This window comes from Morone saxatilis, unplaced genomic scaffold (assembly GCF_004916995.1).
Source record: "Morone saxatilis isolate NCDOM2014 unplaced genomic scaffold, NCSU_SB_2.0 Contig9, whole genome shotgun sequence".
Taxonomy (NCBI): Eukaryota; Metazoa; Chordata; class Actinopteri; family Moronidae; genus Morone; species Morone saxatilis.
In genome coordinates this window covers 11,433,162-11,447,017 of record NW_023340268.1, presented here as the reverse complement: position 1 = coordinate 11,447,017, position 13,856 = coordinate 11,433,162, and the positions used below count along the sequence as shown (strand labels likewise).

The 13,856-nt window shown below is 41.0% G+C and overlaps 4 protein-coding genes across 4 annotated transcripts in view; 1 reads left to right on the top strand and 3 right to left on the bottom strand.

Annotated features, from left to right (window-relative positions):
- The window catches only part of LOC118342511 (cytochrome b-c1 complex subunit 7), a 1,879-nt gene extending 1,050 nt beyond the window's left edge, over window positions 1–829 (top strand). The window contains exons 3-4 of the mRNA XM_035681074.1: window positions 71–237; window positions 626–829. Of these exons, the coding sequence (XP_035536967.1) occupies window positions 71–237; window positions 626–703 (245 nt within the window). The 3' untranslated portion in view covers window positions 704–829. The remainder of the gene's footprint in view (window positions 1–70; window positions 238–625) is intronic.
- A 45-nt stretch (window positions 830–874) lies between these two features.
- Window positions 875–4,235, bottom strand: lrrc14b (leucine rich repeat containing 14B). Its single transcript, XM_035681073.1, is given in 4 exon segments — window positions 875–2,308; window positions 2,952–3,574; window positions 3,576–3,584; window positions 3,759–4,235. Coding segments are annotated over 4 exon segments (1,587 nt in total). The 5' UTR covers window positions 4,035–4,235; the 3' UTR covers window positions 875–1,629.
- Window positions 4,236–4,578: 343 nt separating this feature from the next.
- Window positions 4,579–11,243, bottom strand: LOC118342820 (protein naked cuticle homolog 2). The gene is made up of 9 exons (XM_035681483.1): window positions 11,089–11,243; window positions 10,969–10,995; window positions 10,805–10,884; window positions 7,274–7,328; window positions 6,819–6,910; window positions 6,410–6,505; window positions 6,175–6,307; window positions 5,906–6,046; window positions 4,579–5,793 (listed from the first exon to the last, which is right to left on the bottom strand). Exons 1-9 carry the CDS (start codon window positions 11,111–11,113, stop codon window positions 5,354–5,356), a joined length of 1,089 nt encoding a protein of 362 aa, XP_035537376.1. The 5' UTR covers window positions 11,114–11,243; the 3' UTR covers window positions 4,579–5,353.
- A 738-nt stretch (window positions 11,244–11,981) lies between these two features.
- gatad1 (GATA zinc finger domain containing 1) lies at window positions 11,982–13,850 on the bottom strand. Its single transcript, XM_035681314.1, has 5 exons — window positions 13,506–13,850; window positions 12,987–13,109; window positions 12,821–12,880; window positions 12,491–12,674; window positions 11,982–12,401 (listed from the first exon to the last, which is right to left on the bottom strand). The coding sequence occupies exons 1-5, from the start codon at window positions 13,683–13,685 to the stop codon at window positions 12,211–12,213; spliced, it is 738 nt and encodes a 245-aa protein (XP_035537207.1). The 5' UTR covers window positions 13,686–13,850; the 3' UTR covers window positions 11,982–12,210.
- Between the last annotated feature and the right edge of the window lie 6 nt (window positions 13,851–13,856).

Genomic DNA, 13,856 nt, shown 5'->3' with positions numbered 1-13,856 from the left:
ATATGGGCTTTTGTATCAGTGATTTTTTTCCTTTTTAGCATCTTCATTCATTGCGTGTTGTCTGTGGCAGGTTTAATGCGCGATGATACAATCTATGAGGATTCGGATGTGAAAGAATCTCTGAAGAGGCTTCCAGAGGACCAGTACAACGATAGGATGTTCAGGATCAAGAGGGCAATGGATCTCTCCATGAAGCAGCAGATCCTCCCCAAAGAACAGTGGACAAAATATGAAGAGGTTCATTAAACTAATTTAAATCTGTGTTTAATGTAATGTAAAGGCATACTAATATACTGAATTGTTCCCCCACCTTACTGGTATGTCGTTTTAAATGGTACATGTATAGTCAGTAATACTAATTTCATTACTTTTAACTACCTACTTAATCATTTTGCAGGCAGATGGAAAACATTAAATTCTCAGTGTAAAATATGCAACTGTTGTCATAACGTGAAATTCAAAAATACCACAATAAAATGTAGGTGTTGGAGGCTCTTCAGTCGTAATGTCTACCTACCTGGAGTCAGCAAAATTGTTTGAATCTCAAATGATTTTAATTGTGATACTGATCCTAATTTCACTTGTTAACCTTCATTTATTTATCTTCCTATCATTTCCCTTTTAGGATGTCCATTACCTGACACCCCATCTGGCTGAGGTGGTCCGTGAGAGGAAAGAAAAAGAGGAGTGGATGAAGAAGTAGATGCTTCCTGCTCGAAGCTCTTAATCCTTATCTTTGGTCGGTGCATAATTGTCTCCTGGTGTAGTATTTAAAATGAAATGTGATCTATATAAGACAGTACTCATTAAAGAAATGTACATTTTCAAAGATGTGGGAGTGTTGCATTTTTACCATATACAATGGATAGTAGGCTATTCGAAGATTTGATTTATTAGTATGACAAAATATAACAGTTACATTTGTATACTTACTAAATTTGGATCTGTCCCACAGTGCAAATATCTGTTTACCTTTACAAATCCAAAAATATACATTTAAACCAACGCATATACACACAAACATATACAACAGATATAGCTAAGAAAAATCCCAGGCAAACTTCAAGTATCTACTATACCCACTACTCACAGTAGCTACATCTACCTACACTACACATCTGTTTGCCTTGCACACTGAGAAACACTGGGAAAATTAATGATTCCCTGTTCAGATAATATCTCATAAGTGATCGTGGTCCTACATATGTGATAAAATATGATGTATTTTCACAGTGTTGGCCGTGAGTCATGCATAGAACAGTCCTAACATATTTTATATTTTAATATAGTTGTATAGTTGTTGTTTTTAAACACAGCCTTAAAAATAGGGATGGCATTTGTATGGATGCACTTTGCTCAACCTAGCCATTTAAAAACACGCTCAAACTGTGAAAGAGTCTCTATGATATCCAATCCAGTGATTTTGGCCGGTATCGTATCAGCACAATCCAACTTAAAAAGCAAGAAATTGTCTGCAGGGGTCATTCATAGTCATCAAAGCATGAACATTTCTGTAAGGTTTGAAGATTCAGGTCTGCTTTACACAAATGTCTCGACTCATGTAAAAGATCTGAGTTCATGACCCTTGGGTGTCAACCCATTTATTTGATCCTTCCACAGGCACCCCCACTAATTATCTTTCTGAGCCTCTGCTCTCCTGCTGTCCACGTCAGTTATGGTTCCTATGAAGTTCCCAATGACGCCATTAAAACTTTTTAACATAGACACTCCCAGCTCGTTGCTAGTTTCATTAATGTCTGGGTCATAGGCCCCCATGAGTGGGGTGCATATCTCCACATTCCCTCTACCAGCTCCTTCCAGGATCCCAATCAGCTGGCCCCTGACTTCCTGAAACAACTCCTTGTTGTACTGCAGTAGGTCTGAATCATCAAGAGGATAAGTGACATTCTCAGAGTAGCAGTCACGGGGAACTGGTACCTCTATGTACTTTAACTTAGGAAAGCCTGCAGATAGTATGGAGAATAACCTCAACAGGGCTGCAGACGTCAGAGGGTTTCCCAGGATTTTGAGCTCCTCCAGCCCCTGACAGCAAGCCAGAGTGTTAGTGAAGGCGTCCATGTGCTCGTCCTCAATGTTGCATTCTTCAAGGGTCAGGCTGGCCAGCGTGGCAGAGCAACGGCTGACCAGTTTGTGGAAACTGGTGGAGAAAGAGCCGAAGATGTCATGCCCGCTGATGTCCAGGCGGACCAGGGCCTCACTGTGGAGGCTGTTGGAAAGGTATGTCATGTCCAAACGGTTCAAGGAGCAGTTGGCCACTTCCAAGCACTGCAGTGGAGTGTTGAGAGGACTGGGTAAAGAAAATTAAAGGGGGAAAAAGGTCAGTGGTACCAGAACACAAATGTACATTTTTATATAGTGTATAGCAAATACATGTAGTTTGTATCCTCATGTAGGATTTGTAATTTAGTCTTGGTGCTGGAAATCCTTTAAGTCAGTTCAATATTCAGTCTTTTAAGTATTGTGACAAATACTTATATCCCCAAACTACCTTCCATGTTTATGTTTCTTTTTTGCAACATTTTCCTCCTTTTACTTCATAAAAACATGCTTAAACTCCCACACTGTGACCCCCTCTGTTTGTTTGGGATTTGTGCTCCTGTTTGTTCTATTTCCATTTGAAATGTGAAGTCTGTCCAGCAGGTTTCTGGCTAACCTGCCGCTGTGGCCAGGTGCAGCTGTCTGTCCTCACTCTGGCATCATATCAGCAATTTTAACAACAAAATACCTCCCATTGTTAAACAAGTACCTCAAAGCTAGAATGTGCTGTGACGCTGGTTGAAGGCGATTATTGTGAGCTATAATAAAGCTCTTGATGCTGCAGTGTGCACGTAAGTCTGCCAACAGAGCCATCCATCCCCTCATTCACATGATAATACAAACAAGGACCCCATGTTGTCTTCCTTTATCCCTCGCTCTGTCCATGTACTCACTTAAGCAGTCTGCGTAGGTGTCCCGTTAGAGTGGAGAAGCTAACATAGAGCTCAGTCAGGCTGCTCAGTTTTGCCAGCAGATTGCCGATGGTGGCCAGCAGATCCTCTTCATCAGCGCCCAACCTCCTAACATCCAACGCCCCAGCCGGCAGGGTCAAAGACTGTAATTTAGGGAATTCCACCCTGGACAGCAGCACCTCTAAGTGTACGGCCTCCAGGGGAACATTGTGGACCACCTCCAGCTTTGAGATGGACTCGGGTTCTGCTAGGCGAAGAACATAGAACAGCTGCTTGAGAGCAAGGGAATCAGCCCGAAAACCAACAAAACGAAGCTTCAATGGACAGTAGCGGAGGAGGAGGAAGGCCTGAGCCACCAGCTCATAGTTGCGGCCTGTGACGAAGCCGTTCAGACGGACATTAATAGATGTTTCGGAGGCAGATTGGGACCAGTCGATGGCTTGCATGTCCACCATGGTCTCATAGCACATTTGGGTCAGGATCTGGGTTCTTGCCCATCGGCCCAGGGTGGACTGGCAGGGGCAGGCCTGGTACTCGACATCCTTCAGGGCAGTCAGGTCCACCACATGCAAGTTCTTGGCATAGGTTTTTCTTGGAGGAGACAGGCACGTAATCCTTTAGAAAACAAGGGGAATGATCGGATAAAGTCTTTTGAAGTGACTCTTCTCGTCAGCCCATAACCAATTCTTGATCAAATGCAAAATTGTGCAAGAACTGAAAAAACACAAAATGCAACCAAAACATGAGTTTGACATGAATATGATGAGGTACACAAGGCCATTTAAATACCTTTAAGCCAGTTAAAATGGCCTTCAGACAAAGCCGGCAAGTACGGGCGGTGAGGTCCATCTGACAGTCGACTGTCTTTCCCAGGATCCTGTGTAGGTTGAGCTCATGAAGAGGCCATACCTTGACCAAATCATGCAGCAAGTCAGCCTGCTCATGGAGGTAGCAGGCCTTAAAGAGAAGTGGGTAGAGGTTAAAAGACACACAGTTCAGGTTTTCCACAGCACTTGGACCACTCTGGATGAAGCCCTCAGCAGCAATAAATCGCAGTGATTTCATGTTTATAGGTTTTATTCCTGTTTTTTTATACAAACAGATCTTTGAGTTTCCTGGTTGTTGACAAGAGCTGCAGTCAAACAGCTCTGCGCGTCAGTGTTTTGCCTCCTCTGTGGTTGCTGCTTTGTTGATTTCCTCTGTTGCTGTCTGTCTGCGTGTTGCGCACTTGTCTAGGACCAGGCTTGCTGTGGTGAGACGGGAGCAAGGCACAGGGAGGTCTCGTGGTAGGTAAGAGGGTTGAGGTTATTAATAGAAACAGCTGTCTCACGTCCTTCGTCGGGGACAGTGTCTATTTGCAACTTTTGCCAGAGAGATAAGTTGGAACAACATTAAAATGGCACTGGGTCACTATTCACACCTCTTTGAGAGACCAACACTACACACAATGAGCTGCAAGGACCAACGAAAACAATGTTGTGAGAGCCGAAAATAGAACAGCAATACAGAAACAATCCAATCTGTACCACAGAAACATCGGCAGTTTGCAGTGTTTAATGCATTTGAGAAGGTCATTTGTAATAAGGTGCTGTTATTTACTTTTTGATACATACATTATTCTCCAAACCTGCCTCAGTAAACTCTCTGAAATGACAACAACATGTCTCATTTTTGCAATGCATTATGGTCTACTGAGCTTTCTGCCAGAGGAGACATGGGTATTGCTGACTCTTTCACGGTGGATTTCTCCTGATATAAACATTAGTGCAGATGTAGAGTCTAAAAACAACCCGATGTTTACTGCGGTTTTAGACATCCGATACACATGAAGGTATCTCAGTGTGACATTATATTGTCTGTATGCTGCCAGTGATATAGAAAAATACAATTACAACAACATATTCAGGCCAGAAAACGACGCATGAAAGAAAGACAAGAAAAAAAACTTTATGTTATTGTAATTTGAATATAGGAAGCAAAGATGTGACCATTTCAAAATAAAACACATTTTTAAACTTAAGACACAGTATATTTCTAATTTTTTTTTAACATATTCAAACAGAAAAGACATTGTTAATATGCAATGGTGGTTAGTTTTCATGTTTTAGGTTAAAATGCAGCTATGTTTCTCTACAAAGTGTACATAAAAATTATTTTAAAGCTTAAGTGATGATCAACCTGAGAGGAACATGTCAATCTAAAGCTATAAAAGTAGCATTCAGTTAACATTGAACTGGCCTTCCTGGATCTAGAGTAGGTAATCTTTCAGGGTTTGTTTGTATTAGATAACAATTCCTTATAATGCAAATGAGGTGAAATCCAAAACTACCCATATATCAGTACACCACCTCTTCTCATCTGTCTCATATGTGCTTAAAATGCATTTATGAAGGGTGGTAGTGATGGTGGTGATGATGATGGTGCTCATGGTGGTGATGGTGCTCATGTCTCTGGGCTGGAGAGTCCAGGGTGCCACAGGAGGGCTGAAGGTGGGAAAAAAGTTCCTTATCTCCCCCTGGTGTGGGCCTAAGGTGTGAGGAAGCCTCTTGTGCCCTGGAGCGAAGCCTCTTGCTGTGAGTACGCTGTGCTGCAGGTTGACACTGGGAAGGAAGGCACCATGAAGCAGGGTGCTGGCCATGTAACCTACAGGACTTTCCCTCTCCTCCTTTCCTGTCTTTCCCCACTGACATGGCCTTATTTCTCAGGGAATGAGGGATAGAGAGGCCTCTGGGAGGCTCAGAAGAGCTGCAGTTGTCTCTGATTACCACAGGGTGGTGCTGAAGAGCAGAGTGATAATCCTGTTTTGGCTCCTGGGAGGGAGATTCTGGAAAAGAAAGGGAAGAAAAATGACTTTAATTTTGTATTTCCAGATGATAACAGTTCATGAAATGTCTATATACTGACAAGCATTAACAGCAACAGAGGACTTTCTATACCTGTATTGTCAAACTTGGAGGTATAGTTTTCAATGCCAGCTAGATCCAGGTAGTGGTTTCTGCGCTCTATGTTTTCATCCGCACAATAAAGTCTTCTCTCTGGTGTTCCTGCCTCCTGAGACGCACTCTGCTGCCTCTCTGCTGCCATATTCAGTAAGAGAGGGTTGTTATCACCACAGCAGTGATAGTATTTGGTGTTGAGTTGCACATTGAGACTGTCTTCAATGTATGTCTATGGTTCTTAAGCAACAATAAAAATGACCTTTTACCTATTTGTGAGGTCTTTTCTGCAGCAGCTGGACTTACAACTAGCTTTATCTTCAGGGGTGTAGAGCCACCGTAAGACAGCTTGACTGATGCCTCTAGAACCTCATACATGGAGTGTATCAGACTGCACATGTCCTGCAGAATACACACACATTCATATACACACAGGGTACAAGGCAAGCTACTTTAAACAGGACTTTATTTAAACAACATACTCTATGTGTGAATGAAACCTACCTCTTTGGTGACCTTCCCACTGTTGTCAAAGTTGTACAGTGTGAAGACCCACTCCTGCTGAGTGTCCTCATCGAGCACCACGTTACACTCTGTGACCTGTGTGTGCCCATATAGTCAAGAAAACAAGCTTAATGCTGCTGTAAAACTGCAGTTCTGTAGTTTATTGGGTAGAATTAAAGTTTACAGTAATTTATGTGGTGTATGAGTTGACCCAAACTGGAAAAACCTCAGTGTGTAATTATAAAAATGCACTGTTGATTAGGATCAGATGCGTGACTTTGCATGCGTGCCACAAACTTAAAAAAACACATCTCACCAGAATCAGTACTATTAATCATCCAGACACATCTCACCCATCTGGTACTTAAAGTTGTTGAGACATTAAAAAACATGTTGATATTGTACTCACACCAGCATGGCCGCTCCTCTTCCTTGTCTGTTTATTCACCTGGAAGTGGATGCTGTGCCCTCTTCCAGGTGTTGTCTTTGGTGGCAGAACCACTGAACAACACACAGAGCTGGACTGTTATATATCGTTACCCAGTAGACTCTTTAATAACTCTAATTATTGTGTTGACATGCTGTGCCTTTGTAATTAATTTATTCCTTGTCACAAGCTCTGTTTTCAATACATGTTTGGCAGCAGGGAAGAAACTAAAAGTGAACTGAAATCTGTGTATCCAAAGGTTGAAGCTTTCCCACACAAATACAAAACAGATGTGTTTCATTTTACTATTTCCTTTTCCTTGAAAGCAACAAGGTTTCAAAACTTTAATGCACACATTCTTTATAATACTAATAAAGCTCTTTATAATACATAGAAAGTGAACAATGTCAATTTGATGCATGTAATTCTCTACTAACCTTTAAGGTTGCAGTTTCGGTCTGACTTGTTTTCCCTCAATTCTACGTACAAGTTCTGTGAAACAAGTGAGAGAGTTGTAGATTAACAGAGAGCACACATGTAGGAGAAGGAGAGGGGAAGCACAGAGGAAGCAATTAAGTGATTTCCATGTCTGATGAGTGTGAGGATTATTTTCCAGATGTGAGAAAGGCTGAACAATCCTTGAACATCTGTGGTTTTTGTGTCAAAATCACAAAAGTTATTTCTAATGCATTCGATGAGTGGCCAGTGGCGAGTGTAAGGCAGCAACTGAGCGAAAGAAGGGGAAAAGATAAGAGGTCTGTGTGGGTTTGAACTAAGTACATTTACTCACTTACTGTACTACTCCAAATCCAAGGGACTTGGACTTTACTTGAGTATTTCCATTTTATGTAACTTTATACTTCTACTCAGTGGCAGACTGGAAAAAATAAAGAGGGCACCAACGCGCAGAAAGTTGTGATGCATTTATGGTCTAAAAGCTCATCAGGGTTAGGATTAGCTTTGTAAAGGGCACTTCATGTTTTATTTTATTTTTTACAACATGGGGGCATTTCAGCTAAATAAAACTATTTAAAACCCTCTTGGAGGGATTGGAAAATGCATGGTCATGTTTTTCTGAGCTCATGAAAAGTTAAAAAGACACAACAGTATATACAGTTGTTAAAATGAGCTAAACCATACATATCTACAGCATTAGCAATTAGGCAAAGGATCTGAGTATCTCCTCAAACCACAATAAAAGTATAAAACCATAAGATTCATATCCATTCCTGTCATTTAAAAAACATTTGATCGTACATAACCTCTCTTCTCTCAGGTCAGCACTGCAAAGCACGAGAGAAACGAAAGCACCAGCAAGACTTTTCTTATCTCTCAACACAACAATCCAGCATCTCGAACGCCTCACTAATGCGGGAAAGATAATCCGAGTGCACAACCTCACACACACGCAACACAACCGATCTCTCTCCACACCCTCTGCTCGCCACGCTCTGCCTGCTCTGAAGCTTTGATGCTGGGATTCATTTCCAGTGAAAGAAGGGTGGGAAGTTGAAGAGACGGTGGAGGTAGCAGGAAGGTGTGTGCCTGGAAGAATCTTCTGCTTTATTCTCTGTTGTACACCCTCATTATACATCCTGGTATCACAAAGTTTCAAGTGTTAGCAGGACAGTAGCCGCCTTTGTCTCACCAAGAATGTCCAACAGCTTTACTGATAACTTGATACCTGGGTAGGAAGTTTCACTGTAAGACATAAAGAAATGATGCTCTGATGGCTTCTGCACTGGAACTTATATCAGTGTTAACAAGCTGCAGTGACTTTGGTCTTTATGTGCAGAAACATATCAAAACCAAGCCCCATTTTTGTCTAATAGCGAGTGACTGTTAAGAGGTCCTCATTTTCAAAGTATCTATGAAAAGGTGTGTGAACTATGAGACAACCTTACAGAAAAACTTCACCTGTTAAAAGCTCAGAATAATTATAAATATATATAATAATATAATATAACAAGAAAACTACAAATTCTGGAGGGATTTTCAAAATAAAAGAGGGACATAATTGAATAAATTGGATTTCAAGGGTGGATTTTACCCAAATATAATCACAAAGACCAACCCTTTCAACACTTAAAGTAACGTGCATGAACATAATACAGAAGAACATTGGTACAAATGTTGTGAACTGGACTGAGGGGTGGATTAATGGTGCAAACAAAATAACAAGCGGAATAGTTTTCTTTGAGCTTGGAAGTCAAAGTAACCACTCCTACTCATCAATTATGTCAGACAATATGAGGTGGACGTGTGAAGAGATTAAATCCTTGCTCATGATGATGCTCTTGGATGTTACAATATTTGTATATTATATATTTATGAAAACACACACAATCTAGAGATCATAGCAAAGCAAATAGGTTTGTATTAAAAAAAAGTGATGTTGTTGACACCTGACCTTGAGTCACTGGTATTTGACAGGTATGTAAATAAAAAAAATTGCTTTTATTAAAAAATAAAAGTTATCTTAATGTCAGAAATGTTAAGGTGTAATTTTTCAAATGACTCTTCAAATGTAAAGTAATTGGGCAAAGACTTCCCATCAAAGATGCAAAAAGAGGGTTCATGTGAGAAAGCTGACAGAAAGAAATACAATGAGACCCCTTTGCAGTTTACAGTGGTGGTGTCATGGAGTGTCAAACTATAATAGGCTGGAAAATTGAAATCGCAGGAAGCTCTCTGCCATTAACAAGCACAGAAACTCCACCACAACCCCTTATACAACTTGGCAGTCTACATATTTTTTTTCCAAACTGCAGAACTTTCCAGAACTTCCATACAGCCCAGTGCAAATATATCCTCAACTTCCAACACTTTAAAAACCTCAAAACAACAAAAACTGGTGTCAACTCTCTAAATCTCATGACTTAGGACGCTAGAAGATCAAACAAGATGAAGAAAAGTGAAAACGTCATGTTGGTTGTTTATCACAAACTGAATTTACTGTTCCTACAAGCAGCCCTGTGATCTTTGGAAACACATAAACTGCTGAGATTTACTTTCGCCGCATAATCTGGTTACACATATTGAATCAGTGTGTTTAATGAAGAGGACAATTACTTTTCTCTCAAACAGCATCGGGGGCCCAAACGTGACTGGGTCATTAATGCCAATGGTCTACAACATGTGATGCCATTTACGCAGTCAAACACCCGCCCCTCTGCAGTACAGTCTGTCTGGCTGGAGAAGGAAAGCAGTACCAGATGTGGAGACTTTTTTTCAGTGCAGTTGGGTATAAAGACCTTGCTGTTTGGAGGGGGGGTGGCCGTGTTGCACTTCACAGACTTGGAAGTCTCTTTATAGAGATGGAGGAGGAAGGGCGGAAGAATAAATATACGACTGCCTCCAAGTACCTTTTATGTCTCTCTGGATGTGATGTGAGCAAATACTGTTTATGCCAAAACTGGCTTAACTGACATGAGACTGTTGGCACTGCAATAAACCAGTAGGGGGTTGCTGCTAATGCCTCTGTTTTTATTGCTTCACTATGGGAACAGAGTTAATATACAGCTCTCATACATTTAAGAGGACAGACTCAAATACATATGTGCTATTTATCATCAATATAAAGCCAAACCATTTTAATATAGCAAATCACATGTATATGACACCCTATATCTTTAATCTCGATTAAGATAATTCAAGAAAATCTCCCCCAAACTCTCTTTGGTGTTTAGTACATCTCTAGAGTCTAAATTAACTAAATTACTATCAATATTATCAATTAGAATCTGTGAAGAAAGCTGCAGATATTGTGCCAGCTTCCAGCCTGTCTGCTCATATATCAGTACCAGACCATTACAGTGTTAAAGGGAACCAAAATAAGTATCATAGGATCCTTGTTGTGTAATACCTGAAGTGGGTGGCCCCATGGTTTAGTTTTACCTGCGTCTGTATGTGATAGGCCATTATTAAATAATATAAAACATGAAAAATAATACAAATGAACTTTGTACCTCTGTCAGTTTGGTTTTGTGGATGTGGATCCGCTCCAGCTCCCTTTGACAGCTCAGCACATTAGAAGCCAAACTACCACCTGCAGAGCATAAAAGAATAAATGTATGAACACATGTACAAACACATTGTAGATTTAATGTTTGTACAGTGTCTGTGCTGTTACCTTCAGGACTCTGTCTACGTTTCGAAGCTGTCCAAATAAAGAGAGAAAGGCGAATAAGTTAGAAGCGATTCCATCTTTTCTAAAAAACTAAAGTTTGCGATGTATTAAAAGCAATCTCACCAAGTTTGGACTGGAATTTGCCCATAATCCTGTCTGTTCATTGGGTTAAGAAAAGTTCATAATGTCCAATCAACGAGGGGGAAAATCCATTTGACGTTTGTGAAACATCCATTTCCCAACAAGAGCACCGGGAAACTATCGCAGATATTCGCTCACTGGGGATTTCACAGACCAACTGAAGCTTGAAAGTTTGACTGAGATCCAAGAGCGCAGACGCAGAGCGAGAGGCTGCGCTGCTGCGCACTTCCGTCTTCGGAAACAATGAGAGAAAGCCTTTAAAGACTTTACCTTTAAAAACTGTTTGTGCTGGACATATGTAAAGTTTAGTTTTTTTATTAAGGTAATAATATTAATATTAATGATAATCATAATAAGTAACATATTAGTAATTTATGTTGCATTTTCGCATGCTTGACCAGTAGTAGGATGGAGACAAAGTCCACCAGACAACTGCAACATATTTCCCCGCATAAGACTGATGGCGCACTATTTTTGGCTCATATGAATTAGAATAGTGTGTGTCAGTACAATATTGGTGCTCATAATCTGCTGCATCAGATGAAAGTGATGTCTTGAATACCAGTCGTGTGTGTTTCCTACATCACAGACCCACCATGAGTCTGACACAGCTGCACTGGCACAAAGGAGACCACTGTAGAGCATAATCACACAACTCAGGTGTAAATCAGGTAAACATCAAGAGGATGCTGGAAGAACAAACACATCACACCTGCTGTACTGCGTGTTATTAACACTGGACACTTATTTACTGTTTATATCATTTTAACTTTGCTCACATTATCTTTTGTTTCCATAATTACACCATTTACAGGTAAATTCACAAAGGGATAACAGTGAATAAATGCTATTTTTAAACAATCACAGACAAAGGGCATGGTAGAAAAGAGCTTTTTTTGTTTATTACTAAATACAAAAGTATTCCAATGTTGCAGCTGTGTGCGTGTCTGAAACATAGTACACCTTCTTTTGTATCAAATTACAACCTGTCTTCAATCTGAAGTAATGGCTGCGGTTAACAACCATTTTTGTTTACCTTATATTACATAAATGTACATATACGTCTGTTTAAAAGCAACAGACTAAGTCCATATCACAGTCACGTTAACTGCTACCACTGACAGACTCTTTGACAGTGAGGGCTGGCGTGGGTCCTATGTGGGTCCAGATGTAGCCTTTTTCTGGTCGGATGGGGATGGTGGGGAACGGAGAGCTGCGTGACTTGAAATATTCAGAGGGGGCGTGGCACACAAACTCCAGGTACTCCATCTTTCTGGGCAGATCCTCCTCTGGACCTAATACAAAACAGGCAAACGCTTAACTTAAATAACCATAAATGGCGTAAAAATTGTAAAAAGAATCAAATAAATTTCTCATTGCTCACCAACGATGTACGTTCCAGGATCAAACTGGTCCTTTGGGCTGGCCTGCGTGGGGATTAACCAAGTCAGCGCAGCACTCTTTTCACAGTACTGGTCCTGCACGAAGCCTCGAATCTGAGCGTAGTACGGCTTCCCGTCTTCCTCATCCGTTACCTTGATGACATCTCCTGTCTGATAGTATACACCCTGCGGATACAAATATAAACACTGAGGATGAAGGTTTGGTGCTACCGTGCTGTAATTAAACCTGCAATTACAAGAAGAACTGCTGAAAACATGCTATTGAATAGAAACACACGATTAGTTTTGCTTGGTGGGGATTGACACCATACCTTATAAAACACAGATTCTGACGTGATGATCGTTGCAACAGATTCTGGTGCTTTGATTGGCTGAGGAAAGAGATCGCACACAGGGGTCAAACGCATTCGAGTCATATTGCAACATAAAAACAAGAGAAATAAATCAATTTTCTGATCACATCCATCTCTAACTTACATTTTTGAGTTTGAAAATGTGTCTTCTTCCTTTTCCTTTTGTCGACACCTTCTTCTCAGATGCAGGAGCTTTGTACTTGGTGCTCCTCAGTCGTGCAGACCTCCTGTGGATCTCCTGCTTGGACTAAAGGCAAAAGAGACACATAACATTCATCATTCACCTATAACAAAATGTAGGCCAACAACTCTTGAATATTGGATAATCGATTAGATAAAAGAAATGTCCATCATAATGTCTGAGGTGACGTCTTTCCAAGTGCTTGTTTCGTCTCAAAAATACAAAGACTGTCTATTTACGGCGATACAAAACAGAAAAAGGGAGCAAAGATGAAACAACTAGAATGTGTGTTTGTGTAACTTTGTCCAATAAACATAAAGTTGAGGTCAAAAAGAAAAGAGGAGCAGTTTTTTTGTACTTGTTGTAGCCCCAGAATTTACCTTGATCTTCAGTGACATTGTTAACACAGACAACAGTCTTCCTAAGGTGGTTAAAGACACAATTTAACACACACACACACACCTGCTTCCCCCCGCCGTTGCTGGGCTGAGTGCTGGAGGACATGGAGGGTCCTGATGCTCCGCCGCTGCTGCTCTTTCCTGTGCAGTTGTTGCACAGGATTTCTCCCAGGTTTCCTTTCTTCCACATCGACGAAGAGTTCGTCTTGCAAACAGCACAGCATGGTTTCAAACCCAGCGGCATCGTGAACTGGGCAGAAACACGAGCACAGCGCTCAGACAGAGACGACGGTCGCTCGTTCAGCTGCTGCTAATCACCAATAACACACTGGTGTGTCTCCTAGCGACCACGCAAACAGAGACACATCTATGTCCTTTCTACGAGAGGCCTTAAGACATTCAACTGGTTAGGATA

What these genes read in the sequence shown, in the direction of transcription:
- gatad1 (XM_035681314.1), bottom strand. Translation starts at nt 13,685, where the DNA reads ATGCCGCTGGGTTTGAAACCATGCTGTGCTGTTTGCAAGACGAACTCT. An exon ending in CAGAATCTGTGTTTTATAAG is followed by an intron (nt 12,675 to 12,820) that starts GTATGGTGTCAA and finishes TTGTATCCGCAG; the next exon opens with GGTGTATACTATCAGACAGG. An exon ending in TCCTGGAACGTACATCGTTG is followed by an intron (nt 12,402 to 12,490) that starts GTGAGCAATGAG and finishes GTTTTGTATTAG; the next exon opens with GTCCAGAGGAGGATCTGCCC.
- LOC118342820 (XM_035681483.1), bottom strand. Translation starts at nt 11,113, where the DNA reads ATGGGCAAATTCCAGTCCAAACTTG. An exon ending in AGAAAAGACCTCACAAATAG is followed by an intron (nt 6,047 to 6,174) that starts GTAAAAGGTCAT and finishes TGAATATGGCAG; the next exon opens with CAGAGAGGCAGCAGAGTGCG. An exon ending in CTCCAAGTTTGACAATACAG is followed by an intron (nt 5,794 to 5,905) that starts GTATAGAAAGTC and finishes TTTCTTTTCCAG; the next exon opens with AATCTCCCTCCCAGGAGCCA.